We start from the raw sequence: 26,776 nt of genomic DNA, 5'->3' as shown, positions 1-26,776 counted from the left end.
GTGAGATGCTGGTAAAGATGTATCCATGAAAAAGGAATTTAATCATCACACACATCTAAGAAATGTGCTGCACACTTTATAAGCCTCTGGGAGATAGAAAACCACAAAGGCTTCAAAAAATCCTATAATTAAGAAATAAACAATTGCTTGAGTGAGTGAGTGAAGTCGCTCAGTCTTGTCTGACTCTTTGCGACCCCATGGACTGTAGCCTACCACGCTCCTCCATCAGTGGGATTTTCCAGGCAAGAATACTGGAGTGGGTTGCCATTTCCTTCTCCAGGGGATCTTCCTGACCCAGGAATCGAACCCAGGTCTCCTGCATTGCAGGCAGATGCTTTATCGTCTGTGCCACCAGGGAAGCTCCTCAAACAATTGCTTAACATGTTTAATTCCATGTAGGCCATTCATTAACATTTTCAAACATACTAGCCTTCTCCAGAAGTTAGAAAACACTTAAAGTGAAGCACTACTTTAAATGATCTGAAGTTGTTAAATTATTTACATCAATGAGTGATGCGAATGGAGCTGAGTGTAAGCATAAATTTGGCAATAAAAACACTTGGAAAGGATGGAAAGCATCTGGGGGGCCACTCAGGTCAGTTCAGTTGCTCAGTTGTGTCCAACTCTTTGCGACCCCATGAATCGCAGCACGCCAGGCCTCCCTGTCCATTACCATCTCCCGGAGGTCACTCAGACTCACATCCATTGAGTTCCATGATGCCATCCAGCCATCTCATCCTCGGTCGTCCCCTTCTCCTCCTGCCCCCAATCCATCCCAGCATCAGAGTCTTTTCCAATGAGTCAACTGTTCACATGAGGTGGCCAAAGTATTGGAGCTTCAGTTTTAGCATCATTCCTTCCAAAGAAATCCCAGGGTTGATCTCCTTCAGAATGGACTGGTTGGATCTCCTTGCAGTCCAAGGAACTCTTGAGAGTCTTCTCCAACACCACAGTTCAAAAGCATCAATTCTTCAGCGCTCAGTTTTCTTCACAGTCCAACTCTCACATCCATACATGATCACAGGAAAAACCATAGCCTTGACTAGACGGACCTGAGTTGCCAAAGTAATGTCTCTGCTTTTGAATATGCTATCTAGGTTGGTCATAACTTTCCTTCCAAGGAGTAAGCGTCTTTTAATTTCATGGCTGCAATCACCGTGTTCAGTGATTTTGGAGCTCAAAAAATAAAGTCTGACACTGTTTCTACTGTTTCCCCATCTATTTCCCATGAAGTGATGGGACCAAATGCCATGATCTTCGTTTTCTGAATGTTGAGCTTTAAGCCAACTTTTTCACTCTCCTCTTTCACTTTCATCAAGAGGCTTTTTAGCTCCTCTTCACTTTCTGCCATAAGGGTGGTGTCATCTTCATATCTGAGGTTACTGATATTTCTCCTGGCAATCTTGATTCCAGCTTGTGTTTCTTCCAGCCCAGCATTTCTCATGATGTACTCTGCATATAAGTTAAATAAGCAGGGTGACAATATACAGCCTTGACGTACTCCTTTTCCTATTCGGAACCAGTCTGTTGTTCCATGTCCAGTTCTAACTGTTGCTTCCTGACCTGCATATAGATTTCTCAAGAGGCAGGTCACGTGGTCTGGTATTCCCATCTCTTTCAGAATTTTCCACAGTTTATTGTGATCCACACAGTCAAAGGCTTTGGCATAGTTAATAAAGCAAAAATAGATGTTTTTCTGGACCTCTCTTGCTTTTTCCATGATCCAGTGGATGTTGGCAATTTGATCTCTGGTTCCTCTGCCTTTTCTAAAACCAGCTTGAACATCAGGAAGTTCATGGTTCACATATTGCTGAAGCCTGGCTTGAAGAATTTTGAGCATTACTTTACTAGCGTGTGAGATGAGTGCAACTGTGCGGTAGTTTGAGCATTCTTTGGCATTGCCTTTCTTTGGGATTGGAATGAAAACTAACCTTTTCCAGTCCTGTGGCCACTGCTGAGTTTTCCCAATTTGCTGGCATATTGAGTGCAGCACTTTCACAGCATCATCTTTCAGAATTTGAAACAGCTCAACTGGAATTCCATCACCTCCACTAGCTTTGTTCGTAGTGATGCTTTCTAAGGCCCACTTGACTTCACATTCCAAGATGTCTGGCTCTAGATGAGTGATCGCATCATCATGATTATCCGGGTCGTGAAGATCTTTTTTGTACAGTTCTTCCGTGTATTCTTGCCACCTCTTCTTAATGTCTTCTGTTTCTGTTAGCACTGGTTTCTGCAAATAGCTTACGTGAGTGATAGCGCCCACCTACATCAAGCGCTGAGAATGAGGGTATAAAACATGAAAATATTTGAGAGAATTCTACATATCAGTTTGTGGTGTCTGACTCTATGCAACCCTATGGACTGTAGCACACCAGGCTCCTCGGTCCATGGGATTTTCCAGGCAAGAATACTGGAGTGAGTTGCCATTTTCTCCTCCAGAGGAACTTCCCAGCCCAGGGATTGAACTGGTGTCTCCTATATGGGCAGATGGATTTTTACCACTGAGCCACCTGGGAAGCCAACTACATATATATTATATCAATTAGTCATCAATTAATTCATGAGTTCTGTAAAAAGGTGATGCAGCTAGAGATGACTTCCTGATTTTCTGACATGGTAAACTGAGCTAATTATAAAAGAGGTTTGAGAGCAGTCCAGGTAAGTAAGACAAGCGGTGAAAAACGGTCTAAAGCTTCTGCACGGGAAGGGATGGGGATCATAGGTCAACTCATACCTGCAACTCCCAGTAACGCTAGGCTTTTTCATAAACTCAAGAGTATTTTTTAACCTACTTTGTTGCTGTTCAGTCACTAAGTTGTGTCCAACTCTTTTGTGACCCCATGGACTGTAGCCTGCAGGCTCCTCTGTCAATGGGATTCTCCAGGCAAGAATACCAGAGTAGGTTGCCATTCCCTACTCTAGGGGATCTTCCCAAGCCAGGCATCGATCCTGAGTCTTCTGCAGTGGTAGGGGGATTCTTTACCATTGAGTCACCTGGAAAGCCTTAGTCTACTTCTAGTTACAATCCTCCATCTATATTTCTGTCACTTTTCCATTCAGTCCTTTGAAAATGAATGTGCTCTCTTGTATTAGAAAACAGCTGCCCTCATATTACTGATAGGCTCACTTCACGATTTTTTTTTTTAAAACAGTTAGAAGGTGCCCAGCTTTGATAAGAGGAGTTCACAGACTTGTTGAGTATGTAATTTTAATTGATTTCAGCAATGTAAAATTAGTGTGGTTTTAAAGGATACAACTTCATACCATCATTCTAAGATATGGCTTTGACTTTTACGGGCAGACTACCTGCACTTTAAAATACATGGACCTTGAATATGTCTATATACAAATTTCATAGAACTCTTCAGTTCAGTTCAGTCACTCAGTTGTGTCCGACTCTTTGCGACCCCATGAATCGCAAGCATATATAAACATACTATAAGATAGGCATGACATTTTCAGAATGTTTCCCTTCCCATCTGATCAGTTAGATCACTTTTCCTCTTCAACATCCCTTCCTGTCAATTTAATGCCCAGCAGCACTCCTCAGCAAAGTCTCTATTGACATCGTCAGATGGTCTGTGTACTTCTGCCTGTTGTACTAATTACCTTTTCACCTGTCACTCAGTTCAATCTTGCTCACCTACACCAGTGTGAAAAAAAAAAGAACATTCAGCTCTTCTCCTTCCAGAGAACAGACATGAAGAAGAGTTACAGTGATGTGACAGGAGCGATGAGGATGCTTAAGAACCACCTTGCTCCATTTACGGAAAATGGAAATTTCTCCTACCAGGACTTGTGAACAGAAACTCCTGAGCTACTTGTATATCTTTTCTTCCTTCTAGCCATCCATCCTATCATCCAGCTAGTCAACAAATTAAGCATGTATTAAATCACCAAAAGGGTATTATTATTATACTAGGTGTTATAGATGTTATGGGTGTGTCTCTGTGTGTGTGTGTCTGTGTGTGTGTCTCTGTGTGTGTGTGTGCCTGCTCAGTCCTGTCTGACTCTTTGGGACCCCATGGACTATCGTCTATCAGGCTGCTTTGTCCTTGGAATTCTGCAGGCAAGAATACTGGAGTGGGTTGCCATTTCCTACTCCAGGGGATCTTTCTGACCCAGGGCTGGAATCTCTTGTATCTCCTGCATTGTCAGTGGATTCTGTACCACTGTGCTACCTGGGAAGCCCAGAAGATGCTAAAACACTGTCCAATAATGATTGCAATCATATGAAAAGTATTCACGTTCATTAACTATCTGTGGAAAATTCTGAAAGAGATGGGAATACCAGACCACCTGACCTGCCTCCTGAGAAATCTATATGCAGGTCAGGAAGCAACAGTTAGAACTGGACATGGAACAACAGACTGGTTCCAAATAGGAAAAGGAGTACGTCAAGGTTGTATATTGTCACCCTGCTTATTTAACTTCTACACAGAGTACATCATGAGAAATGCTGGGCTGGAAGAAGCACAAGCTGGAATCAAGATTTCCAGGAAAAATATCAATAACCTCAGATATACTGTTGACACCACCTTTATGGCAGAAAGTGAAGAGAAACTAAAAAGCCTCTTGATGAAAGTGAAAGAGGAGAGTGAAAAAGTTGGCTTAATGCTCAACATTCAGAAAACGAAGATCATGGCATCTGGTCCTATCACTTCATGGGAAATAGATGGGGAAACAGTGGAAACAGTGGCAGACTTTATTTTGGGGGGCTCTAAAATCACTGAACATGGTAATTGCAGCCATGAAATTAAAAGACACTTACTCCTTGGAAGGAAAGTTATGACCAACCTAGATAGCATATTCAAAAGCAGAGATATTACTTTGCCAACAAAGGTCCGTCTAGTCAAGGCTACGGTTTTTCCTGTGGTCATGTATGGATGTGAGAGTTGGACTGTCAAGAAAGCTGAGTACCAAAGAATTGATGCTTTTGAACTGTGGTGTTGGAGAAGACTCTTGAGAGTCCCTTGGACTGCAAGGAGATCCAACCAGTCCATCCTAAATGAGATCAGTCCTGGGTGTTCTTTGGAAGGAATGATGCTGAAGCTGAAACTCCAATACTTTGGCCACCTCATGTGAAGAGTTGACTCATTGGAAAAGACCGTGATGCTGGGGGGGATTGGGGGCAGGAGGAGAAGGGGACGACAGAGGATGAGATGGCTGGATGGCATCACTGACTTGATGGAGGTGAGTCTGAGTGAACCCTGGGAGTTGGTGATGGACAGGGAGGCCTGGCATGCTGTGATTCATGGGGTCGCAGAGAGTTGGACATGACTGAGTGACTGAACTGAACTGAGCTAATGAAAACAAATAAAAAAGCAATGATACAAAATTTTTAACTTACCAAATTTATATATATTGTGTTTTATAAAGATAAAACCATCAAGAGTACAGGAGGAAAGTACACATTCTTCAAACGGGAGGACTATACACTTGTAAAGTTCTTTTAGAAGCAATTTGGCCATTAACTAAGCTCTATGGGGCACGAATCAATCTTTTTTGTTTTCCATTATGCCTGCATTGATTAACACAGTGTTTTGGCATGTGGGAATTGTTCAATAATTAATTGTTGAACAAAAAAATGACTGAATGACTAAACATTATAAGCCTAAAAACACTTACACCCTTGGCTCACTCACTGATTCTTTCTCTGAAAATATATCCTCATGAGAAAACTGATCAAAGGTTTATGTATACCAACACTTACTTCAGTGTTATTTATATTAACAATAATAATATTACCGTAATCTAAATGTCTGATGGCATGCATTCTTGTAGAACCTGTGACATTTGGTAGCCATTAAAAATTATGTTAAAAATAAAATGTAGCAAGATTCTCTCTGACCCAACTTCTAGATTAATGGAAATAAAAACAAACAAATGGGATGTAATAAAACTCAGAAGATTTTCCACAGCAAAGAAATTTATAAATAAGATGAAAAGACAACCCTCAGAATGGGAGAAAATAATTGCAAATGAAGCAACTGACACAGGATTAATTTCCAAAATACACAAGCAGCTTATACAGCTCAATATCAGGAAAAAATACAAGCAACCCAATCAAAAAATGGGCAGAAGACCTAAACAGACATTTCTCCAAAGCAGACATACAGATGACTAATAAACACATGAACAGATGCTCCACAATGCTCAGAATTAGACAAATGCAAATCAAAGCTATTACGAGACATCACCTCACACCAGTCAGAATGGCCATCATCAAAAAATCTGCAAACAATAAATGCTGGAGAGGATGTGAAGAAAGGGGAACCCTCCTGCACTGTTGGTGGGAATGTAAACTGATATAGCCACTGTGGAAAACAGTATGGAGAGTCTTTAAAAAGCTAGTAATAAATCTACCATATGACCCAGCAATCCCATTCCTAGGCATATGCCCTGAGAAAACCACAATTTTAAAAGACACATGTACCCCAATGTTCACTGAAGCAACATTTAAAATGGCCAGGACATGGAAGAAACCTAGATGTCCATTGACAGATGATTGGATAAAGAAGATGTGGTGCATATACACAAGGGAGTATTACTCAGCCATGAAACTAATGAATTCAAGTCAGTCATAGTGAGGTGGATGAAACTAGAGCCTCTTATACAGAGTAAAGAAAGGCAAAGTGAAAAATAAGTAACATATATTAATGAATACACATATGGAATCTAGAAAAATGGTACTGATGAACCTAGTAGTGAACAGACTTGTGGACATCAAAACCAAATAATGAAATTATTTTTAAAAAGTAGTATAAATGCTCACTGTTAAACTAAGAGAATTTATGGGTTATCCACTTAGTCTTTATTTTTATTAAAAAAATTTGAAATCAAAACAGAATAAAATATATATATACATATTTTAAAATATATATGCAGTCTTAAAAAACCCTAAAACATTGCAGTTAAGTGCAATAATATGTGTGATGGAGAACAAATAAAATATCAGAGAAATGAGTGACTGGTATAAAAACAGAATCAGAAAGCATTTTCTAAGACTATTTTTCCTATCTGACATGGGCAGATATATTTGCTAATCATTCTAAAATGTAGCATAAATCTAGGAATTATTTATATAATTTCAACTTCCATTCACTTTAAAAGTAATTACTAGAAAACTATAACAATGTTGCCCACTAACTGAATCACACAGCCTATCAGAATAAAGTGCAAGTGTGTTCAGCTATGGATTTTTAATGTGTGATGCCAACTACTCTACTCTGAGCACTTACATTTAATGATGAAAATGATGGAGAAAAAAGGTCAGGCAGTCTACCAGAGACTGTACAATAACTAATTATAAAATAATAGTTCAAGCATTATTTCAACCTTTTAGAGAGCAAGTGACTCCTAAATAAGACAAAGAAACTGTACAATCAGATTTTCTTTTTCTGGTTGTCCTCTCAGAGTGCAGGTCAGTACCTTCCGTCAATGAATGGCATGACCCACTTGAAGGCAGAACATAATTTCTGAACAGTGTGATTGCCATATTTCACCACCAAAAAGAAGAATCTGAGTCAAATTAAAAACAAGATAAATATGCAAAATGATGAATCTATGCTAACAACTTTGGGTTCAGATCTGTTTGTTATTGCATAGAGCTACTTGAAGGGCAGAAGATGTCACTCTTGATCTTAAGGCACCTGCATAATGAGTAATAATAATAACAATAAATCAAATTCAAAATTTAAAACCTTTTATACAAGGCCCCATGCTAATATTCATTCAGAAATGAATCTACTGATTGATTGTAGCAGACTGACCTATTGCTACAGGGTGGGTTACTGGGGAAACAAGGATAAACAAACAGATTGTGCTCTCATCGAATGCAGCTTAGTGAAGCAGACACTTATTAATAACAGTGAAACAATGTGATAGGTGAATTGTGCATGACGACCAGCTAGACGTAAAGGTAGAAACGATCCTATCTCTCCTCTCCACAGTCACCAATGCAGCTGAGAAGTCTAGGTCCAAAAACATAACTTAATAATGATACTAAAAAATTGTCAAAAAGAGATGACTGGAGAGCTGGCGACTATGAGTTAGGTCTATGAGGAAACTTTCACTCTCTGATCAGGATCCTGAGAAAGAAACAACTAACCACAATGCCAGGTAATTGCTAACTGTGCAGGACACCACTACGTAGAGTTTTGGGGAACTAAAACTGACTGGAAAGGATTAAAGAGGAAAGCACTTAACCCAGAGTTTTAAATAAGATAGGTCTTGTTAGGCAGAATGGGACATTACATCAGAAGAAAATAGAAAGCTGAAATTCTATTGCAGAGGTTGGCAAACTTTCTAGAAAGAGTCAGATAGTAAATATTTTAGGACTTTCTGGCCCTTACAGCCTGTATTTCAACAACTTAACTTTGCAGTTGCAGCATCGAAGTAGCCATAGATAATATGTAAACAAATGAGCATGGTTGTGTTCCAACAAAGCTTTCTTTATAGATAGTATAATTGGGATGTCATATCATTTTTACAAAATTATACTAAGTTTATTTTTCTTTTCTTCAGCTACCAAAGTATTTTTAAAAATTCTTGGCTCAGAGGCTATACAAAAACAGGTAGTGAGTTGGATGCGACCTGGAGGCTATCCTTTGCTGACCTGTGGTCTAGTTGGAAGACAAGCTAAATGCACACATGTAACAGAACACATAACAATTTCAAATATCTAACCAGTGTTCTCCATTCTACTCAGCCTTTCCATTTTATAGTATCTATTTTACAATACCTTTTATCTATCTGAAGTGAAATTCATGGATAATACAACTGCCTACGTATTTTTAAAATAATGCCTAACTGAAGTAAATGAAGAAATACAAAGAAAGTACTTTATATTAAAATAATATGTTTTCAATATGGCAATCTGTGAACCGAACTATACCTGAAAATACAATAAAGTAGTCAAATGATGGCATGTATTTATAATGAATAAATTTAGATTTAAATGGAATAAAGAGACCAGTTATATCCTACATGAAGCACAGCAAAAGAACAGACACAGGATGGCTCTTAGATTGAAAATTAGTGTTGGAAGAAGTAATAATGGATTTGCATATAATAAGGGAGCAAAGGAAATACTTCAGTTGAAGTGTAGATAATCTAGCAAGATTGCTGGTGGTTAAAGAGGAAAAAGCAAAAAGTCATAGTTTTGCAAATAAATTGGACTTCATTTATAACTTCAGTGTCAAAATAATTCCCTATTTTATTATAGGGCAGGCCTCTGAGGAAGTTTATCTGCCTGCCTACTTACAGATCAATCATTATCTCTCTATCCTTACTTGGAACCTCCCCTCATGTAAAGGTATGCATTTGATTTGATTTCTAGTACTTTAACAGATCTTAGAACTCTATCCTTTGATAAAAAATGAGGAATAGGGAATATATATTAATAAATCTCAGGTTCCTAAGTACTTACAGGGAAACTGAGTGTAAATGACCTTCACAACAACATCAAAGTAACACTGTAAACATCAGAAACCTCTAAAATAAATAATTCCACACAATTTTCACAAAACAGATTTCTTACTGTGTGAAAATATTTTAAAAATAAATACATGGTATGGCAATCGAATGAAATATTTTTTAAAAACAACATTATTGAAATTTGATGAAATTTTATACTTCGTGGGTTGCTACCTATTCAAACTCTTTGGTTGTACATCTGTAGAAAGGATCCTCAGGTCTCTGACTACATATTTGTAGGTGACATTTAGAAATGTAAACTGATACAGGTGAGGTGTATTGATGGTGTAAGTATCAGGAGCAGCAATATCGCTCAAGAAAGGGATTTTCCAAACGAGGAATCAAATCCTGATAAAATTCCTAACAGAAAAAAGTGCAATGATTCCTTCATTTACACAGGAGTTACATTCCTAGAATATTAAATTATTATTAAATCTTTGCAGAAAATCTTTGTCTATAAAGCTGAATTTAAGTTTAGAAAATTAAAAAAAAAACATGAATATGAAATGCTAAAAGCTATGTAGTGAATGGGGTCCTTCTTTATTGTGCAGGACTGTTCTGCACATTTACAGTGTATTTAGCATCCTTGGCCCCCTTCTCCTAAATGCCAGCATCACCTTCCTGTCGTTATCAGTACCTAAGTCCCTCCATGCGTTTCTAAAATGACTTCTAATGGCTTGTCTCTCTCCTTATCTCTCTGGGGACTGTGGTCTGAATTATAAGAATGCACAAATTAGGTTTATGCAATTTTTTGCATAATGCCCAACATTGCATTATCAACAAATTGCATGCTAAATAATTTTCTGTCAGTAATTACACTTCACGGAGAGGAGCAAATAAGTGCCAAGAGAGGAAAGCTGCTTGAAACAATGAAAAGAATCCTGAGTTCAGACACTGGCCGATCCTGCCACAACTTTCCTAGGTTTCAGGAATGTTAAAACGACTGACAATGACGGTATGTAGGTTTCAGGTTCTCCTTTGGAAAATACAGTAGGCGACCTCTAAATCCCCACCCAGCTATATATATATATACACATACACACACACACACACACGCACACACACACACACACACGCCCTTAGGAAATTAAAGGAATGAATGCAGAGAATGGAGGATAAAATAAATGGTACTACATTTGTAAAAGATAAAACAATATTTAAAAAAATGAAGAGGATGGCCAGTGGAAATGGCGGTATATATATGTGTGCATATATACAAACGCACACACGCCTCACCATATACATGGCAGATATTTGATTCTTGGCCTAATAGACGCATAGGTGGGTAGACTATGTGCGTGACATTCACCTTCATTCAGCAATGTGAGATGATTTTCCTGTACTTAAGTAAGACAATCTCTACTCCTATTTTGTACTTTTATATCAAGTTTAGAAAACATGGTTCCAGATTCCTTACCACAAATACTGCAAGATGGAATTCTATTTGCAAATAACCACAGATGATGTGGTCTTTCAAAGAGAAATGCCTTATTTGTGTATCAGTACTATGGGAATCTACTCCACTGCTTCAATCAGCATAGTTCTTAACCAGAGAGCAAAGGGCTCTTTAAGGGTTCAACCAACTCAGGCTTTCAGAGCAGAAAATGAAATAGAATGTGGATATCTGGGCTTCTGCTAGGAAGTGGCAGTCCAACCAACCTCATAAAGCACTCCAATTCCTTAAAGAAATTTCCATTTGAATTAAAGAAGTCCCTGAGGGTACTCTATCTTCCACTGGACCTCAAATAGGTCTTTCTGTAAGATGTAGCAGAAAGGTTAAGAAGCTGGATAGAACTTTAAAACTATTTCTGCCTTTATCAGTCTTGCCTTTGTCAGTAACAGGAGCAAGTTACTTTTGGCCTCAGTTTCCACATCTAAAAAATGGGAATTACAGAACCACTCTTTTAGTGTTTTTGAAAGAATTCCAAGAAACGATTAATGTAAAGACCCTAGCACAATGCTTCATGCATGGTGGGCATTGAAAGTGCTCGATAAATATCGCCATCTTGGCTCTTTTCTTTTCCACCCTCTGTACTTTGTCTCTCCTGTCCTGCCCGAGTAAGAATGTTCTGCTGATGTCAGCGTCCAGAAGCAGGGGTGCCAGGAGTGTTGAGTTTCAGATCTGCCCAAGGAATGATCAGAGCTTTCATTCCTTCTGTGATACCTCTTAATTCTTCCCTTGCCTGGAGACTGCTGGTGTTTTCCAAAGATGAAAAAGTCTTAGTCTTCCTTAAGGGACTCTCTATGGAAGGAATCAGTAGCAACAGCCCAGAGTTTAAACAAACTGTCAGGTCTTTCTGAACCGGGCATAAGCTGAGCCTGAGATTTCAGCCTAGGCAACCCTACTCCTTGGACTGAAACATTCTCTGCTCTCAAGTTCCTCTAAACTCTGTTTCTCAAGGAGCTATAGAGGGGCTGTTAGGAAAGATTTACAGAGCTGGGCAAAACACTTCAAATGCAGTTGTTCTAGGAATATCTTACTGAAAAAAATCTAACATCACCTACCTCTGAATACAAGCTTACCAAAATGCTAGTTCATCAATATGACTCTATTTTACATGATTTTTTTTTTCGTAGTGGACACCACTGTTACCCTCTGAGAATCCTGGAGGACAAAATGTTACCCCATCATCATGTGGTACTGTGCCCAGTGTTCTGGACAGTTGCCTAGCCTAAACTTCATCAGTGTAAGTGAGATATCAGAAAGTTCAGTCGACAAGCTAGACATTTTAATGAGGGGCCACAATACTGATAATTAATTTGAGGGATAATGTTCTTCAGGTTAAAACACATAATTTGGATATCACGACTCATCACAGATACCGTTTCTTTAACTGAACAATTCCTGTGTGCTAACTGCCCATGCCAGGCTCTTACTATAGAGTACTTTCAATTCTTATGACACTTGACCGCAACGTGATAGTATCATTCTACATTCTACAGAAAGGACAAATGAGTCTCCAAGAGGTTAAGCAAGTGAGGTCGCAGAGAGTAAGTTCACCCTTTGGATGATCCAGCTCTAAAGAATAAATCCTTTCTAAAGTGCTTCTCATTAATTAATGGATGTCAGATGAGAAAGCCACAGAATATTAGTTTCAGAAGAGATACAGAGGTTCATTTAGGAAAACCCGTTTTCTTAGACATAGAGATGACCCTGGAGGAAAAGAATCTGCCTGCCAATGCAAGAGACACAGGTTCCATCCCTGAGTCAGGAAGATCCCCTGGAGTAGCAAATGGCAACGCACTCCAGTATTCTTGCCTGGAAAATTCCATGGGCCAAGGAGCCTGGCGGGCTACAGTCCATGAGGTTGCAAGGAGTTGCACACGACTGAGTGAGCAACACTTTCAGAGAAACTGAGGCCTAGACGGTTCTTTGACCATAAGGCCAGACCCAGAGAGGCAGAGATCTCAAACCCCGTGGAGGCTCGATGCTGCCAGCCCAGCGGGACTCACCCCCGCCCATTTCGCATGGGCAGGCAGAAGTGGGGGCAGTTCCACAAGGCACCAGGGCGTTCCATGAGTTTTGGCATTTGTTCTCTTTGCCCCCAAAGCATCTCTCTCTTTGCCCACTTGATAAACACACTTTTTATTTTTCAAGAGTTAATTCAGTTCAGTCTCAGAGTCACTACCCCTGCAAAGTCTTCACTGACTTACCTCCCTTCTCTTCCAAGAAAACCAGCTAAAACGAATGAACAGGTGAATAGCAGTGAACTTTTATTGTGCATTTATGATTTATTCATTCACTCATTCACTCCACAAATATTTATTGAGTCTCTACTAGATGTGAGCACCGTGTGAAGTGCTTTGCACATACTATGTTAATCATTCCTCACCATAATCCTGTGAGTGAAGTATTATTTTTATCCTAATTTTACAAACAGAAAATCCAAGCGTAGAGATATACAGTATCTTTTCTTTTAAAAAAGGATCTTTTCCTCTTACTCCTTTGTGGTCCCTCTCTATCTTGAATATACATTTACTATGGAATTTGCAGCTGTCCATTGAACTTTGCTTCACTTCCAAATTCTGATTAATGATGCTATAATTCTGCATATATAATGATATGTTTGTTAAGTGTTGCATGCCACTGTAGGGCCTGAGCTCCATAATGGTAGGGGTCGCATCTACATTACTTTGTTTCCTGTTATATCCACAGAGTCTGACAGAGTGGCGCATAGTAGGCACTCAGGAAATGATTGTTGAATAAACAGATTAAGAATGAATGAATAAAGAACAAACGCACAGAACCCTGGTCTCTGAGTATTCTCTGTTTTGTGCTGCCTCCCCAGACCAGTCTGCTCTGGGGACAAATGCCACACAAGCAGCAATGGGTACATTTCCGCCCACCACCCGCCAAGGCCGATACTATTATCTTGCATTCTAGAACTCACTTCTGGATATTATAATTTTCCATTTTCTTACATATTATTATGGTTATATTAATTCTACAGATCCAAATGGAATGAAAACTTCTTTGAGAAAGGACAGAAGCTGTTTTTATTCCTGCTTAGGAATAACATGATGACAAAGTCCTGTTTGTACGCTGAACCCCAAATAACAGGAGCTTGGCCAGGAGCCTTGGGAGGAACTCAAGTCCTGACCATGGCCCTGTGTTATAGCAGCCGGAAATCACACTGCCGATTTGCACATAATACAGCGGCTATCTCCAAGGGCAGGATCCCAGCTCCCAGACACTTAATAGCCCTCAGGCACGTGCCGTACCGCACATGGGTCCCCAGGCAACTCTCAAAGGTGCACTTTCCTTCTTTCTGCCTTATCAACGAGTCTAATGTTCACTGTCACTAGCCTCTATCCTTTATTTTGAAACATGTCCCAGGATATCTTTAGTTAATTTAAGGGGTAAAAATAGTATCCAAAAATTCTCAAAGCACACTTTGTTTTAATGGACACATATACACACACACGTTTCCGTGATACTTTACATGGGCATATAGTACATACACACATCTATTTCAAGTATTAGTTATAGTTTCAGATGCATATGTAAATTAATAGTTATATACATGCACACACACACACATATATATATACACATAAAGCATCATTTCTGAGTACCTATCGAAACTAAAGGAAATATACTTAATACAGAGAGGAAAAATATTGTGTAAGAACAGCTAGAAATTTCGAGGAGCAAAAAGAATAACATAGAACTTTAATCTTTATGTGTGCATATGCATGCATGTATATAATTATATACACATGAAAATACGTTACTACATATAAGTAGTTAGGTATTATAGAGATATTTAAATATATTAAAATCTATGTACATGTGCATATACAGACACATTAAAAAATACTCAATATATTTGCATGAGCATGGGATTGGAATGAAGAGAGACTGGTCAATCTGATGTAGCACATTTTTAGGACTCAGATAGTAAAAGGGTGGAATAAACAGGTAATAGAAGAGTGTTATGACACTGAAGACCCTCGAAGATACGTTACTGGTTCCTCATTATTTGGGGATAACTGCTCTTAGCAATTGATAAAGTACATGTGAATAAGAGAAAAAAGATATATAGAAATGTATATGCAAAGAATAATGGGAGACAGTGGCTGTCTCATTTTCTTGCCTTCTCATATGCACTGGGTCTTTAATTATCATTGCAGAGTCTATTTCAATCTTTAAAGCACTAAATGGCTATAAATTTAAGCAAGTAGGAGGCTGACTCTGTTAAAAACCAAAGAAGGGAAAAGTTTCCCTTGGTTGATGAAAAATGTACCAAGATTTTTACAGCATGGTTATTGCAGTATTAGAGATTTTGCTTTGAGAAATTATGAAAAGTTTATAACATCTTGGATAAAAAGAATTATAACAGTAAAGTATGTTTGCACATACTACTCTGTGCAAAATCCATAAGCTAGATGCACTTGTCTTCTCTATTTAAGCCTTACATAGAGACTTAAATCTAATCAATTAAGAGATACAGGTTAAAGACATATAAACACATGTATTGGAAAGAATATATAGAGACTTCATAATTGTCAAGGCTGTATATTCAGTTTGGAATTCATGTTAACTTAAAAAAACAACAACTGAGTTTCCAAACATCAAGCTTTATTTCAAGCTGAACTAGTTTAATTCTAAAATGACAATATATTGGTTTAAACCCAGATGCTGAAAGGCATGATGTTAATGCATCAAAAGCCATATATACAACCGTGTATATGTAACTACAGCTTGATACATTTTTACAACTACTTTAAAAAATAATATTAAATTGGAACATTCTCTATACCTCTCAGACCACAACATTTTACTCATGATCAATATCTACTTCTTAATTATGCTAAAATCATTTTAAGATCAAGAAAGCATTTTTCTTCAAACACAGCTTTTCTCTTTCCAATGAATATTTACAAGTGGAATTCTATATTTATGGCAATGATTACAGGTACATTTTATTTATATTTTATAGCATTTACAGGAAGTTGTTTTCCCTCTTCTGGATGGAGGCAGGAAAGAAAAATGAGTTAATCTCACTTCTGGTAAAATGCTAGTAGTTTGGGGGCAAGAATAAGCTAGGAATCAAATTAAAAGATTCTGAACATCTGCTTCAGAAATACATTACAGGGGACTATGAGTTGTGCTTTTTAATATAAATCACCTTATTGCTTCTATGAATAAAAGAAATGTTTCATTATTTTATTCTGAGTGTAATCATATCCTCTAGTTTGCTTCCAGTTCTAATCCTTTTGTTTATAAAATGAATTATTAAGTATAAACACATTTTCTTCTCCATTACTGAAAAGGTATACAGCATTATCAGAGTAAAATTAGAATAGCATACTTCAAATCACTGCATCCCATAGCTAAAGAAATAAATGCTCTTTCATATTTAAAGAGATGGAAAGTATCTGATTAAAGTTCATTTTCTCTTTCTTCCTTAAAAACACAAAACCTCAGCTAGACAGAATAGAAAAAGTTAACAATGATTAGAAGTAAAAGTGGGGCTAAAAGACTATGACCAGAATAGTAAAACCATCTGAGGACTAGAGAGGTTGAACTTGGGGAAAAGTCACTGAAAGAAACGGAGCAGGGCATCCCTTGCCTTTCCCAGGCCGCCCAGAGGTGTGAGGCCACAGACACTTATGGAAACGACAGGATCTCTTGGCCTACCATTTACCACGCCAGCTACCCTAGAGTCAGCAAGGAAGACGGCAAAGTTTCCAAACCATGCTCACCATCCCTTACTCGCTCTCGGTTTCTCCCGATCGACCCTCAAGGCAAAGTCACAGGAAAAGGCTCACCTGTGCGGGGCTGATCCAGCCATGTGGGCAAGCACAGCGCTCCCCGCAAGCCCCTCTGCCCTTGGTGCTCGTCTTGCGGGGGCTTTTCCGCACACTGTCCCACAAGGTGACCAGCTTGGTCCTGTTTGAAGCCGGGCCCCCAGCTCCCGAGGGGGGCATAGTCTGGGAGGTGTACCCGAGCCCCTGAGGACTCCTCTGCCAGCCACACGCGCAGTGAGCATCTCTGATCAGTGTGGGCACACTCCTACCCGCATCCGTGCCACCGGAGCCCCGGGGGCAGCTGTGCTGCTTGGTGAGGTGTGCGTTCATACTGCAAGGGTGCCTACCCTCGCCTTTGGTCAGCTCTGCACGGGAATGCCTCCTAGCTCACACCCCCTTTCTTCCAGGCAGTTGTAAAAAGTCTTTTTTTTTTTTTTTCTCCCTCCCTCTTTCGTGGATCCCTCAGTATCTCTGACAGCTGCTACAGGCAGGGCATCGTGGGAGCGGTGGGAGCCGCCGGAGCAGCTCCGCACAGCAGTATCTGCGGGCTGGTAGCTCTTTGTCAATAGATGACTCAACTCAGAGCAACTTGACAGTATCCCTGCTCCAGGCAGAAGCAATCAATGCTCCACACAGCTGGGCTACAAGACTGTACACTGTGCTACAAACCCTTTTTGGATGGAGCCCCACAGTAAAGAGGCTCCCCGTGACTTGGCATGCTGGCTTGTCCCTCTCCTAGCTGATTCCCCCCCAACACAAAATCCAGACCTCAGGAAAGAGAGCTTCTTATCAGACTATCAGGACCCTTCTTTCCAGAGAGGATGTATCTAGGCAGAGACAATAGAGCATAAGCTGTGTCAAATGATGGGAAAGCTAACCTGTGAAACAATTCCCAACGTTTACAGGAATCACTTATTCAGAGAGAGATTTGCCAGGACCCAGGCCGAAATCCTGAGGTAACCCAACACTGATTCATTCAGAAAAATTACGGAGATCACAGCATTTTGCCAGAGTCCTTTAAAATTCGGAAGTGTGTCTTAGAACAGGATTATACATTGTAATACAAACATATATTCTTTGCACTATGAGCAATTATTAATCCTTTCTGATTCAAAATAGAGCAATTTTCAAAGTTCAAAACTGATGGGTTGGCTTATTCTAAAACAGTGTTTTTCTTTACCCCAAATTATTCTGAGGATTTCCTTTCAAATACTTTACCACAACAAATATATTCACCACAGAGAGAGACTGCATTTTAAAGTGAAAGACATCCAGTTCTGCCATCCAGTATTTTGGTTTCCAAAGACAGAATTTTCAAATTCTTTCACTGAAACATGAGTGAAATCTATCCAGTTTAAAGCAATTGCTTTCCAAAGAGGACATGATTGTTTTAAAATTTTAGTATGATTGCAGAAACCATACGTAGTATTTTCAGGAAAGTGAAAGGCTAATTACAATGGCACTTAGAGTTTCTATTCTGTTTAAAAGTTTCCATATCTATTGCCAAAACGTCTAGTCCTTATCACATATCCCTAAGAAAATAATTTTGGCTTAATTCGGAAGCAAACTGCCATTTATGCAACACCAAACAAAGATGATATAATCCCAGAATATAATTCTTATTTATAGACCATAAGATGCCATCAGATCTACCTTTCTCGGTGAATTGACTAGGTGCTGGGGCAGTGTAGACCTCATTTCTGACTAAATTGACAAGATTCTTGTTCCTAAAGTCATAATTCCGATAAATTCTACATTTCAACACTAGGACTCCCTGGAGTAATCATTATTGTAAATAAAAATCCCCAAAGAAAGGAGCAGTATTTCCTCTTTTTGTGTAGCTGCCCCAAAGAGACCTTTCCCAAATTCTGCACAAGGGGCTGATATAAGTACTTTGCCTAACACAGCAAGCATTCAAAACACCTTTGCTAATTAACAATGACTCATATGTGTAAGTTCAAAGGACAAGTCTGGGTCTCCGTTCAAAATATTGACTATTTTTTCCCCAAGCACCTAGTACACTGCCAGCTCAGTACATAGCAGGCTTATGATAAATACACTTCTGGATGGATAAACAGAAGGAAAGAGTAGAGGAAAGAAGGGGGCGACTAACATTTTTTGAAACTAGTATTTGATTCAGGGCTTCCCTGGTGATCCAGTAGCTAAGAATCTGCTTTGCATTGCAAGGGACACCAGAAGATTCCACACATCATGGAGCAACTAAGCCCAGGTGCCACACCTACTGAGTCCACATGCAACTACTAAGGCCCTTACTCCTGGAACCCATGCTTTACAATAAGAGAAGTCACGTAATGAGAAGGCCACACGCCGCAGCAGAGCAGCTCCCACTCACCATAATCAGAGAAAGCCCCCACCCAGCGATGAAGACTCAACCAACCAAGAATTTTAAAAAAATCTTTAAAAAAGATCCAATTCACCAGTGCTCCAGAAACAAACTACTTTTTAAGGTTAACTTTCCTGTTGACTGAAATTTTAAGGAAATCTGTCACAAAAACATAAAGACTTGAACTGTTGGGTAGATGCAACAATGGTATTAACGGTATTTCTTTCCAAAAGAGAAACAAGGAGTCACTGTCAATACCTACAAACAGCAAAACTGCGGCAAATAGGTCATCATGTGACATTCAGTGAGAAAAGGGGCAGAACATTATCTCAGTTTTTTCTCTTCCTCTTCCTTCCTCACTCTCTCATCCCTCCCCCATTTTTTTTTTTTCTTTTTTAATACTGAATCAAGGGATACTGGCTGAATGAACTTCTGGGTCAAATAAGGCCCTAGAGAACTTCATTTATCTGGTGTCACCATGATGCATGGCTGTACAGTAGGACTCGATGTGAGCTGGCAATACCATCACCCCAGCAAATGAGAGTGTCAGGAAGTGATGAGTTTGGTTCTCTCCAATCTTATCTAACCATAGATGCTTCTCCAGTTTTTCAGGCAGATTTCATTGCTCAAAGGCCCATCACATCTTCAGGGAATACATGTTCTGTTCTCATCTATTTGCCTCCCAAGTATAAAAATCAATCTATACAGGAGTAAATCAGTGTGAATCCATTGTAATTTTGTAATGGCGTGTGCAGCTTGCAGCAAGACAGAAAATTTCTTGGCAAAGATATTACAAATCTTCATTGGGACCTAAATCTGTAATGAATGAGTTCTTTGGAATGAGCTATTTCTTCCCATCACAAGGACAGTAGAATTTCTGTTTTAATAACCTCTGCATGTCATGTCTGTACAGAAAATAAATGTTATATATTGCATAACCAATGTGTCTTTCCTCCAAAGATCTTAAAGTCCATAGCAAACTTTTATTAAACATATTATAAGACTATTGACATTATACTTTCCCTTTAAACATATAAAATAATTCTAGCCTCCTGTCTCCCTTCCCCCATTTTTTTTTCTCTTTAAAAATGACATTTGGCTTTCCAAGTCTGAGGACAGACCACTTAAACAGATAAATATGTCCAACTAGCCCACTGTATATGAGACAGACCTACTAATTAAAGATAATTCAATTTGGTCAACTGTAATTGGTCCATTGTAATGACCATAAGATGACATGAAAGTCTGGCAAAATAAGAATTAGCAGCACACAAGTCTACATCCCACTTATCACTGTGATTTAACATGGGCAGATGGTGTACAGGGCAATGCCTAGATGAGATATATCTTACTGACCTCTCTTTGACCTCGCACTGACTCTGTAAAACAACCATTAGCAGGGATTTTTTGTTTCCTTACTTATTTTTTTGAATGGAAGATTCTTTAAATTCTATAGTGCTTTACCATTTTCAAGTTTCACACACATGATTTCATATAATCCCATTTTAAAGCAGGGGCTTAAAAATAAAATCCTGGCTTGATTTTTGAATAAAACATAAATAGCAAAGATGAATTGCTAAATAAATTGTATTGCATTAAAACACCATGCAGAGTTTTTCCAGATAAAACTTCCTTTAGGCACTCTATGTGTATGAAAAATGAAAATATTAATTACAAAAGAAGACCTAAGTGCTTGTTAAAGGGAGGCTGGTTAGCAGAAAAGCCTTTTAGCAGCTGCAAGTCATGTGTTAAATAATCATAAAATGGTAAGAAGTATTAGATGCAATTTCTCTTGATTTGCAAAGTGTATACAGTGAATTTCGGTCACTGCAAAGAACAGAGATGCCACAAATGCAAAAGAATTAATCATTCTTCTACATCTAATAACCTTAAGCCCAGACAATCTTCAGAACTAAGCACAATTACCTTTCAAAGTAAGATAACCAAGAATATTTAAAGTACTTTAGACTCTAAAATTATTTACAAAATAGTTATACTAATTTAATTATAAATCTCATGAGGCAAAAGCCATGAATTAATAGTGTGGGATACATCCTTACTGCTATAGAGATTTAACTGGACAGAGGATTTAATAGGAGGCAGAAAAAAAATTTCAAAAGGTCCCAAATTCTCAATAATGTACATTGAATTGGTGGATGTTAGTGGGGAGGGGATTAATCTGAATTGAAAAGGTCAAGCTGTCAAATGGTTTTCAGGAAATGCACATTTATTCTACTATAACAAATTTTGTAACACTACTAGAGAAAAAGGAAAATGGGTTACATGACATTTCTTAGAGAATCTAAAATGAATACTGATAAGAAGGTGATAATCACTTATATCGTATATATTTTAACAACTTAACCTAAGTGATGAACCACAGTATCACAAAAATTCTGTTCTCATCCTTCAAGATCAAACCAATATCACTTGTCCTGTGGTCTTTCCAGACCCACCTGGCATAATCAGTTATGCACTACAGAACTGTCTGTGTAAGTATCTTCCACTTTTGTCTATTTCCCTCAGTCGCCATGAGGACCATCCTAGTCTAAGCTACCATCACTTCTCTGTAAAACTGGTGAACCAGCTTTGTAACTGGCTGCTGGCAGCTGCTTTAAGCCAATTCACACTCATGTAGTGGCCAGAGCCACTTCTGCTAAAGTGAGAACCTGATTCGGATTGTTGTTGTTCAGTTGCTAAGTCATGTCTGACTCTTTGTGACCCCAAGGACTGCAGCATGCCAGGCTTCCCTGTTCTTCACCATCTCCCAGAATTTGCTCAGACTCATGTCCACTGATTGGAGAAGGAAATGGCAACCCACTCCAGTGTTCTTGCCTGGAGAATCCCAGGGACGGCGGAGCCTGGTGGGCTGCCGTCTATGGGGTTGGACGTGACTGAAGCAACTTAGCAGCAGCAGCATGTCCATTGAGTCACTGTTGCCATCCAACCATCTCATTCTCTGCCTTCCCCTTCTCCTCCTGCCTTTAACCTTTCCCAGCATCAGGGTCTTTCCCAATGAGTCAGCTCTTCTCATGAGGTGGCCAAGGTATGGGAGCTTCAGCTTCAGCGTCAGTCCTTCCAATGAATATTCAGAGTTGGTTTCCTTTAGGATTGACTGGTTGGATCTGCTTGCAGTCCAAGGGACTCTCAAGAGTCCTCTTCAGCACTAGAGTTTGGAAGCATCAATTCTTCGGCGTTCTGCCTTCTGGATGATCCAGAACTGCCAACAAAGCTTCATTTTCTGGGGATCTTTATCTCTACAGACAGCACTATCTTTATTTTTTTTTTTTTTTTAATTTTTAGTTTTTTATTTTTTAAATTTTAAAATCTTTAATTCTTACATGCATTCCCAAACATGACCCCCCCTCCCACCTCCCTCCCCAGAACATCTTTCTGGGTCATCCCCATGCACCAGCCCCAAGCATGCTGCATCCTGCGTCAGACATAGCGTCTTGCATCATCCTGCCTCTTGTCCGTCGTCCTGCACTGTGTGATCTAGCCTCCGCTGTTTTCACCAGCCTCATCTGCGGTTCACTCCCTTGTTCTACCCTCCAGCTACACAGGCTGTGGTGAACACCTGCACTTCGTCCCAACTTGTGCACCCTGCTCCTGCTTATTTGCCCTCTTCACACCTCCACATAATTCATTCCTACTCACCCTTTGGTGGGGTGCATCAAGATACCACCTCCTGACTTATATGTTTTTGTGGGTGGGCATTCTAACTCTGTCTCCTTCTTAATGATTTCTAGGATGTTCTTGCGAATAGGGAAATCAGCTCTTTGTTGGTGGTACACATTGCAAATATTTTCCCCCAGTCTGTCTTTTTAAATTTCTATTTTGGCCACAGTGCTTTTGCCATGCAGAATTTTCCAAAATATGTACGTGCCAATTAAAATTGACTAGCAGACTGAACACCAGAATGAAAGCAGCTCTAACCACTATTAATGGTGGAACTATGGCTCATTTTTAAACTTGTCCTGTACCTTTTTAAAGTTTTTTTTTTTTTTTGTACTGAGAATATAACAACACAAGTGTTCAATGTTCTGTGTCATCTGGGAGGAAGATGAAGGTATGATAGCCACAGGCTTTGATAAGTTAAGGACACGTCATGATTTCTAGGGAAGCCATTAAAAGAATAGGACTATCACAAGATTCAGAAGAGTGGATACCTATGGATGAGAAAGGGGTTAAGAAAGAAGAGTGCAGAGAGTGGAAGCAGATCCCACAGGGATAAACTGTTTGTTGGTTATCTGAATGCTTTGCTTCATTCATAATTATTCATTTTAACTGTATGAATGTTTTACAGAGTTCACTGCATGTGTGCTACAATTTACATTTAAAAAAATATTAAAAGAGGTTCACCATTCATAAAAGAAAATGATACAATCTCCTGAAAGCTATCTCAAGGAAACACACAATGCAGTCTAAAAAGAGCGGGCTTATCATGCAGCACGACTCCAAAACAATTTACCTGACCTTACTTCCTACCAGGTTGTCATCCCAAACACTCTTGCATTCAGAAATTCCTCCCAGAAGCTCAAATCAAATGTCACCTTTCAAGAAAGCATTCCTGGACACTGCCCCACCCCCTCCCAGAACAGATCCAGTCACCCTCCCATTATAAACTTGTTAGCACCTGTGCTTTTCTCTACTGTAATACTTACAATCATATTTAAAACAAGAATTGCACTATTACCTGTCTGTGCCATTCTCCTCAATCACAACCTAATCAATAGCCAATAGGGAAGGGAGAGGGCTTTTTTTATTTTTTCATTTGCATCCATCCTCTAAGTCAAGCACAAAAGGCATTCAATGTTTATTAAAATAAATTAAGCAAGAAAACAGATAACATTGTCCTTCAGTGGTTATTACCACACATGTATCCCAGTCTATGTTTTACATCTCAAGTGTAAAATGAACAGATAAGCATTTTGAATTTAAACACAAAATAGCAAAGCATTCTGAGGTTATTGTGTAAAATATTTAGTGTGGCTGAGTGGTACAAGTGTATGAATTTATCTTTTTGAAGAATTTGCTAGTGGTCTTATAATATTCGATACTAAAAAAGGAAACAGCTTCTGTTTATTTTAGCCAGATCTTCATTCATAAGAGCTGCACTTCCTGACAGCTGTGCTTTTCTCTCCAGAGTTTTCAAGCTGTTCTCCCTTTTATAGCTAGGTGGTGCAAAAGGGGGAGTGGCTCCCCAAGCCAGAAGCCAGTCAGCAGTCAGCAGGGAGAGAATCCTAAACTCCAGCCACCAAAGTCACGCTCCTCTTGTTGTTGTTGTTCAGTCAACAAAAACATCACAACCAACTCTCTGCGACCCCATGGACTGTAGCACTCCAGTCTTCTCCGGGAGTTTCCTCAAACTCATGCCCACTGAGTTGGTGATGCCATCCAATCACCTTGTCAGTGAGAATAGGAAAAAAGGAGTCTAAAATGTCAGTGGCTAAAAGACAAAGGAAGGAACAGCCTGCAGAAAATGGAACAAAAGTATATCCACCGACCGGAGTGAGAACCTCAGGTGAAACAGCTCTCCTGGCTAGCCCAGTTTACATACAGCCGGCTCAGGGGGAGGAGAAAAAGCGTATAAAAGAGGAGCCAAAGTTGAGCTTCTTTTGGGTCAGTTCACCCTCACGTCTTAAGGATGTATTTTCCTTTGCTTGCCAAATAAACCTGAGCTGTAACAGAGCTGTAACACTGGTCCACCAGTTCAATTTTTTGCTGTGGCAAGACAAAACTGAGGAAATTACACATTCCCCCAACAATCTTATCCTCTGTTGCCCCCTTCTTCTCTTGACATCTTCTCTTAATTTGATATAATCCAAAAGGTGTATGGATTTCATGGGATATTAATACAAGTATGTATTAGGGAGCAGCAAGGCAGCATGACATCTTCTCTTCCTTCCCATCATTAAGTTGGAAAGTTAAAAAAATTAAGCATTACTATCTGTAATAGGTGTCCTGCTTAGTTCTTTTTTTTGTCTTGTAGTTCACAGTATACTCATTTTTTGCTCCCTTAGTAAAATTTAGGTTCTATTTTATTTTTTTTCGTTATCACAAATGAGCTTGTTTAGTTTTGTACTGAAATTGTTCATTGTTAGTAGGTAGAAACACCACTGATTTTTGTATATTGATTTTTCATACTGTAACTTTGCTGAATTTATTTATTAGTTCTAACAGTATCTCTGGATGTGTTTATGACTGGCATCTTCAGGAGTTTTTACACATGATATAATGTTTTCTGTGAACAGAGATAATTTTACTTCTTCCTTTTCTGATTTATAAGACTTTTGTTTTTCTTCCTAACTGCTCTCTTTAGAACTTGCAATACACCATTGATTAGAAATGGTGACAATGGGCATCTTTTCTTGTTCTTGATCCTAGAGGAACGCTTTCAGTTTTTCACCATTGAGCACCATGTTAGCTATAGGCCTTTCATCCATGACCTTTATTATCTCAAAGTTATTCACCTCTATTCCTGCTTTGTTCAGTGTTTTTGTATCATGAAAGAATCTTGGTGTCTATGCACCTGTTGGGATGATCATTGATGTTTATCCTTTCTTGTGCTACTGTGATCACACTGACTGTTTTCATATGTTGAACTATTTCTGGATAAATCAAGGATAAACCAAGAATAAATCATACTTGGTCATGATGTTTGATGCTTTCAGTGTGTTGTTGAATTTGGTTTGCTATTTTATGGAGGACTGTTGCCTTCATTCATTAGGAATACTGGTCTGAAGTTTTTGTTGTTGTTTTCCGGCTTTGGCATCATATTAATGTGGGCTCATAAGTATTTATGAATTTTCAATTTCTGGAAGAGTTTGAGAAGAACTGTCATATTTTCCTCTTAAATGTCTGGTGTATCTCACCAGTGATACCATCTGGTCCTGAGCTTTTGCTTTTGGGGAAGTTATTCTTTATTGATTTAATCCTCTTACTATTTATAGGTCTGTTCAGATATTTTTTATTTCTTCAGGATTCAGTTTTTTAAATTGTTTGTTTCTAAAAATTTACCCATTTCTGTTATCCAAATTAAGAAGAGATGGCAAGAATACACAGAACTGTGCAAAAAAAATCTTCACGACCCGGATAGACATGATGGTGTGATCACACATCTAGAGCCAGACATCCTGGAATGTGAAGTCAAGTGGGCCTTAGAAAGCATCACTACGAACAAAGCTAGTGGAGGTGATGGAATTCCAGTGGAGCTGTTTCAAATCCTGAAAGATGATGCTGTGAAAGTCCTGCACTCAATATGCCAGCAAATTGGGAAAACTCAGCAGTGGCCACAGGACTAGAAAAGATCAGTTTTCATTCCAATCCCAAAGAAAGGCAATGCCAAAGAATGCTCAAACTACCGCACAGTTGCACTCATCTCACACGCTAGTAAAGTAACGCTCAAAATTCTCCAAGCCAGGCTTCAGCAATAAGAGAACCGTGAACTTCCTGATGTTCAAGCTGGTTTTAGGAAAAGCAGAGGAACTAGAGATCAAATTGCCAACATCTGCTGGATCATGGAAAAATCAAGAGAGTTCCAGAAAAACATCTCTTTCTGCTTTATTGACTATGCCAAAGCCTTTGACTGTGTGGATCACAATAAACTGTGGAAAATTCTGAGAGAGATGGGAATACCAGACCACCTGACCTGCCTCTTGAGAAATCTGTATGCAGGTCAGGAAGCAACAGTTAGAA

General features: G+C 39.1%; 1 protein-coding gene across 8 annotated transcripts in view; it reads right to left on the bottom strand.

Moving 5' to 3' along the window:
• The window catches only part of DLG2 (discs large MAGUK scaffold protein 2), a 2,361,423-nt gene that overhangs the window by 946,314 nt on the left and 1,388,333 nt on the right, over positions 1-26,776 (bottom strand). For 4 of the 8 annotated variants that reach the window (XM_069564805.1, XM_069564807.1, XM_069564808.1 and 1 more), the window contains exon 1: positions 16,756-17,301. The exons of the other annotated variants lie outside the window; for them this stretch is intronic. In XM_069564805.1, coding sequence (XP_069420906.1) covers positions 16,756-17,064 — 309 coding nt within the window. In that variant the 5' untranslated portion in view covers positions 17,065-17,301. Of the gene's footprint in view, positions 1-16,755; positions 17,302-26,776 lie in introns of those variants that run through there. 8 annotated transcript variants of the gene reach the window in all.

This window comes from Ovis canadensis, chromosome 21 (genome assembly GCF_042477335.2).
Source record: "Ovis canadensis isolate MfBH-ARS-UI-01 breed Bighorn chromosome 21, ARS-UI_OviCan_v2, whole genome shotgun sequence".
NCBI classification, from domain to species: domain Eukaryota; kingdom Metazoa; phylum Chordata; class Mammalia; order Artiodactyla; family Bovidae; genus Ovis; species Ovis canadensis.
Note: the sequence above shows the minus strand (reverse complement) of the source record. Positions and strands in the feature narration are given on the sequence as shown.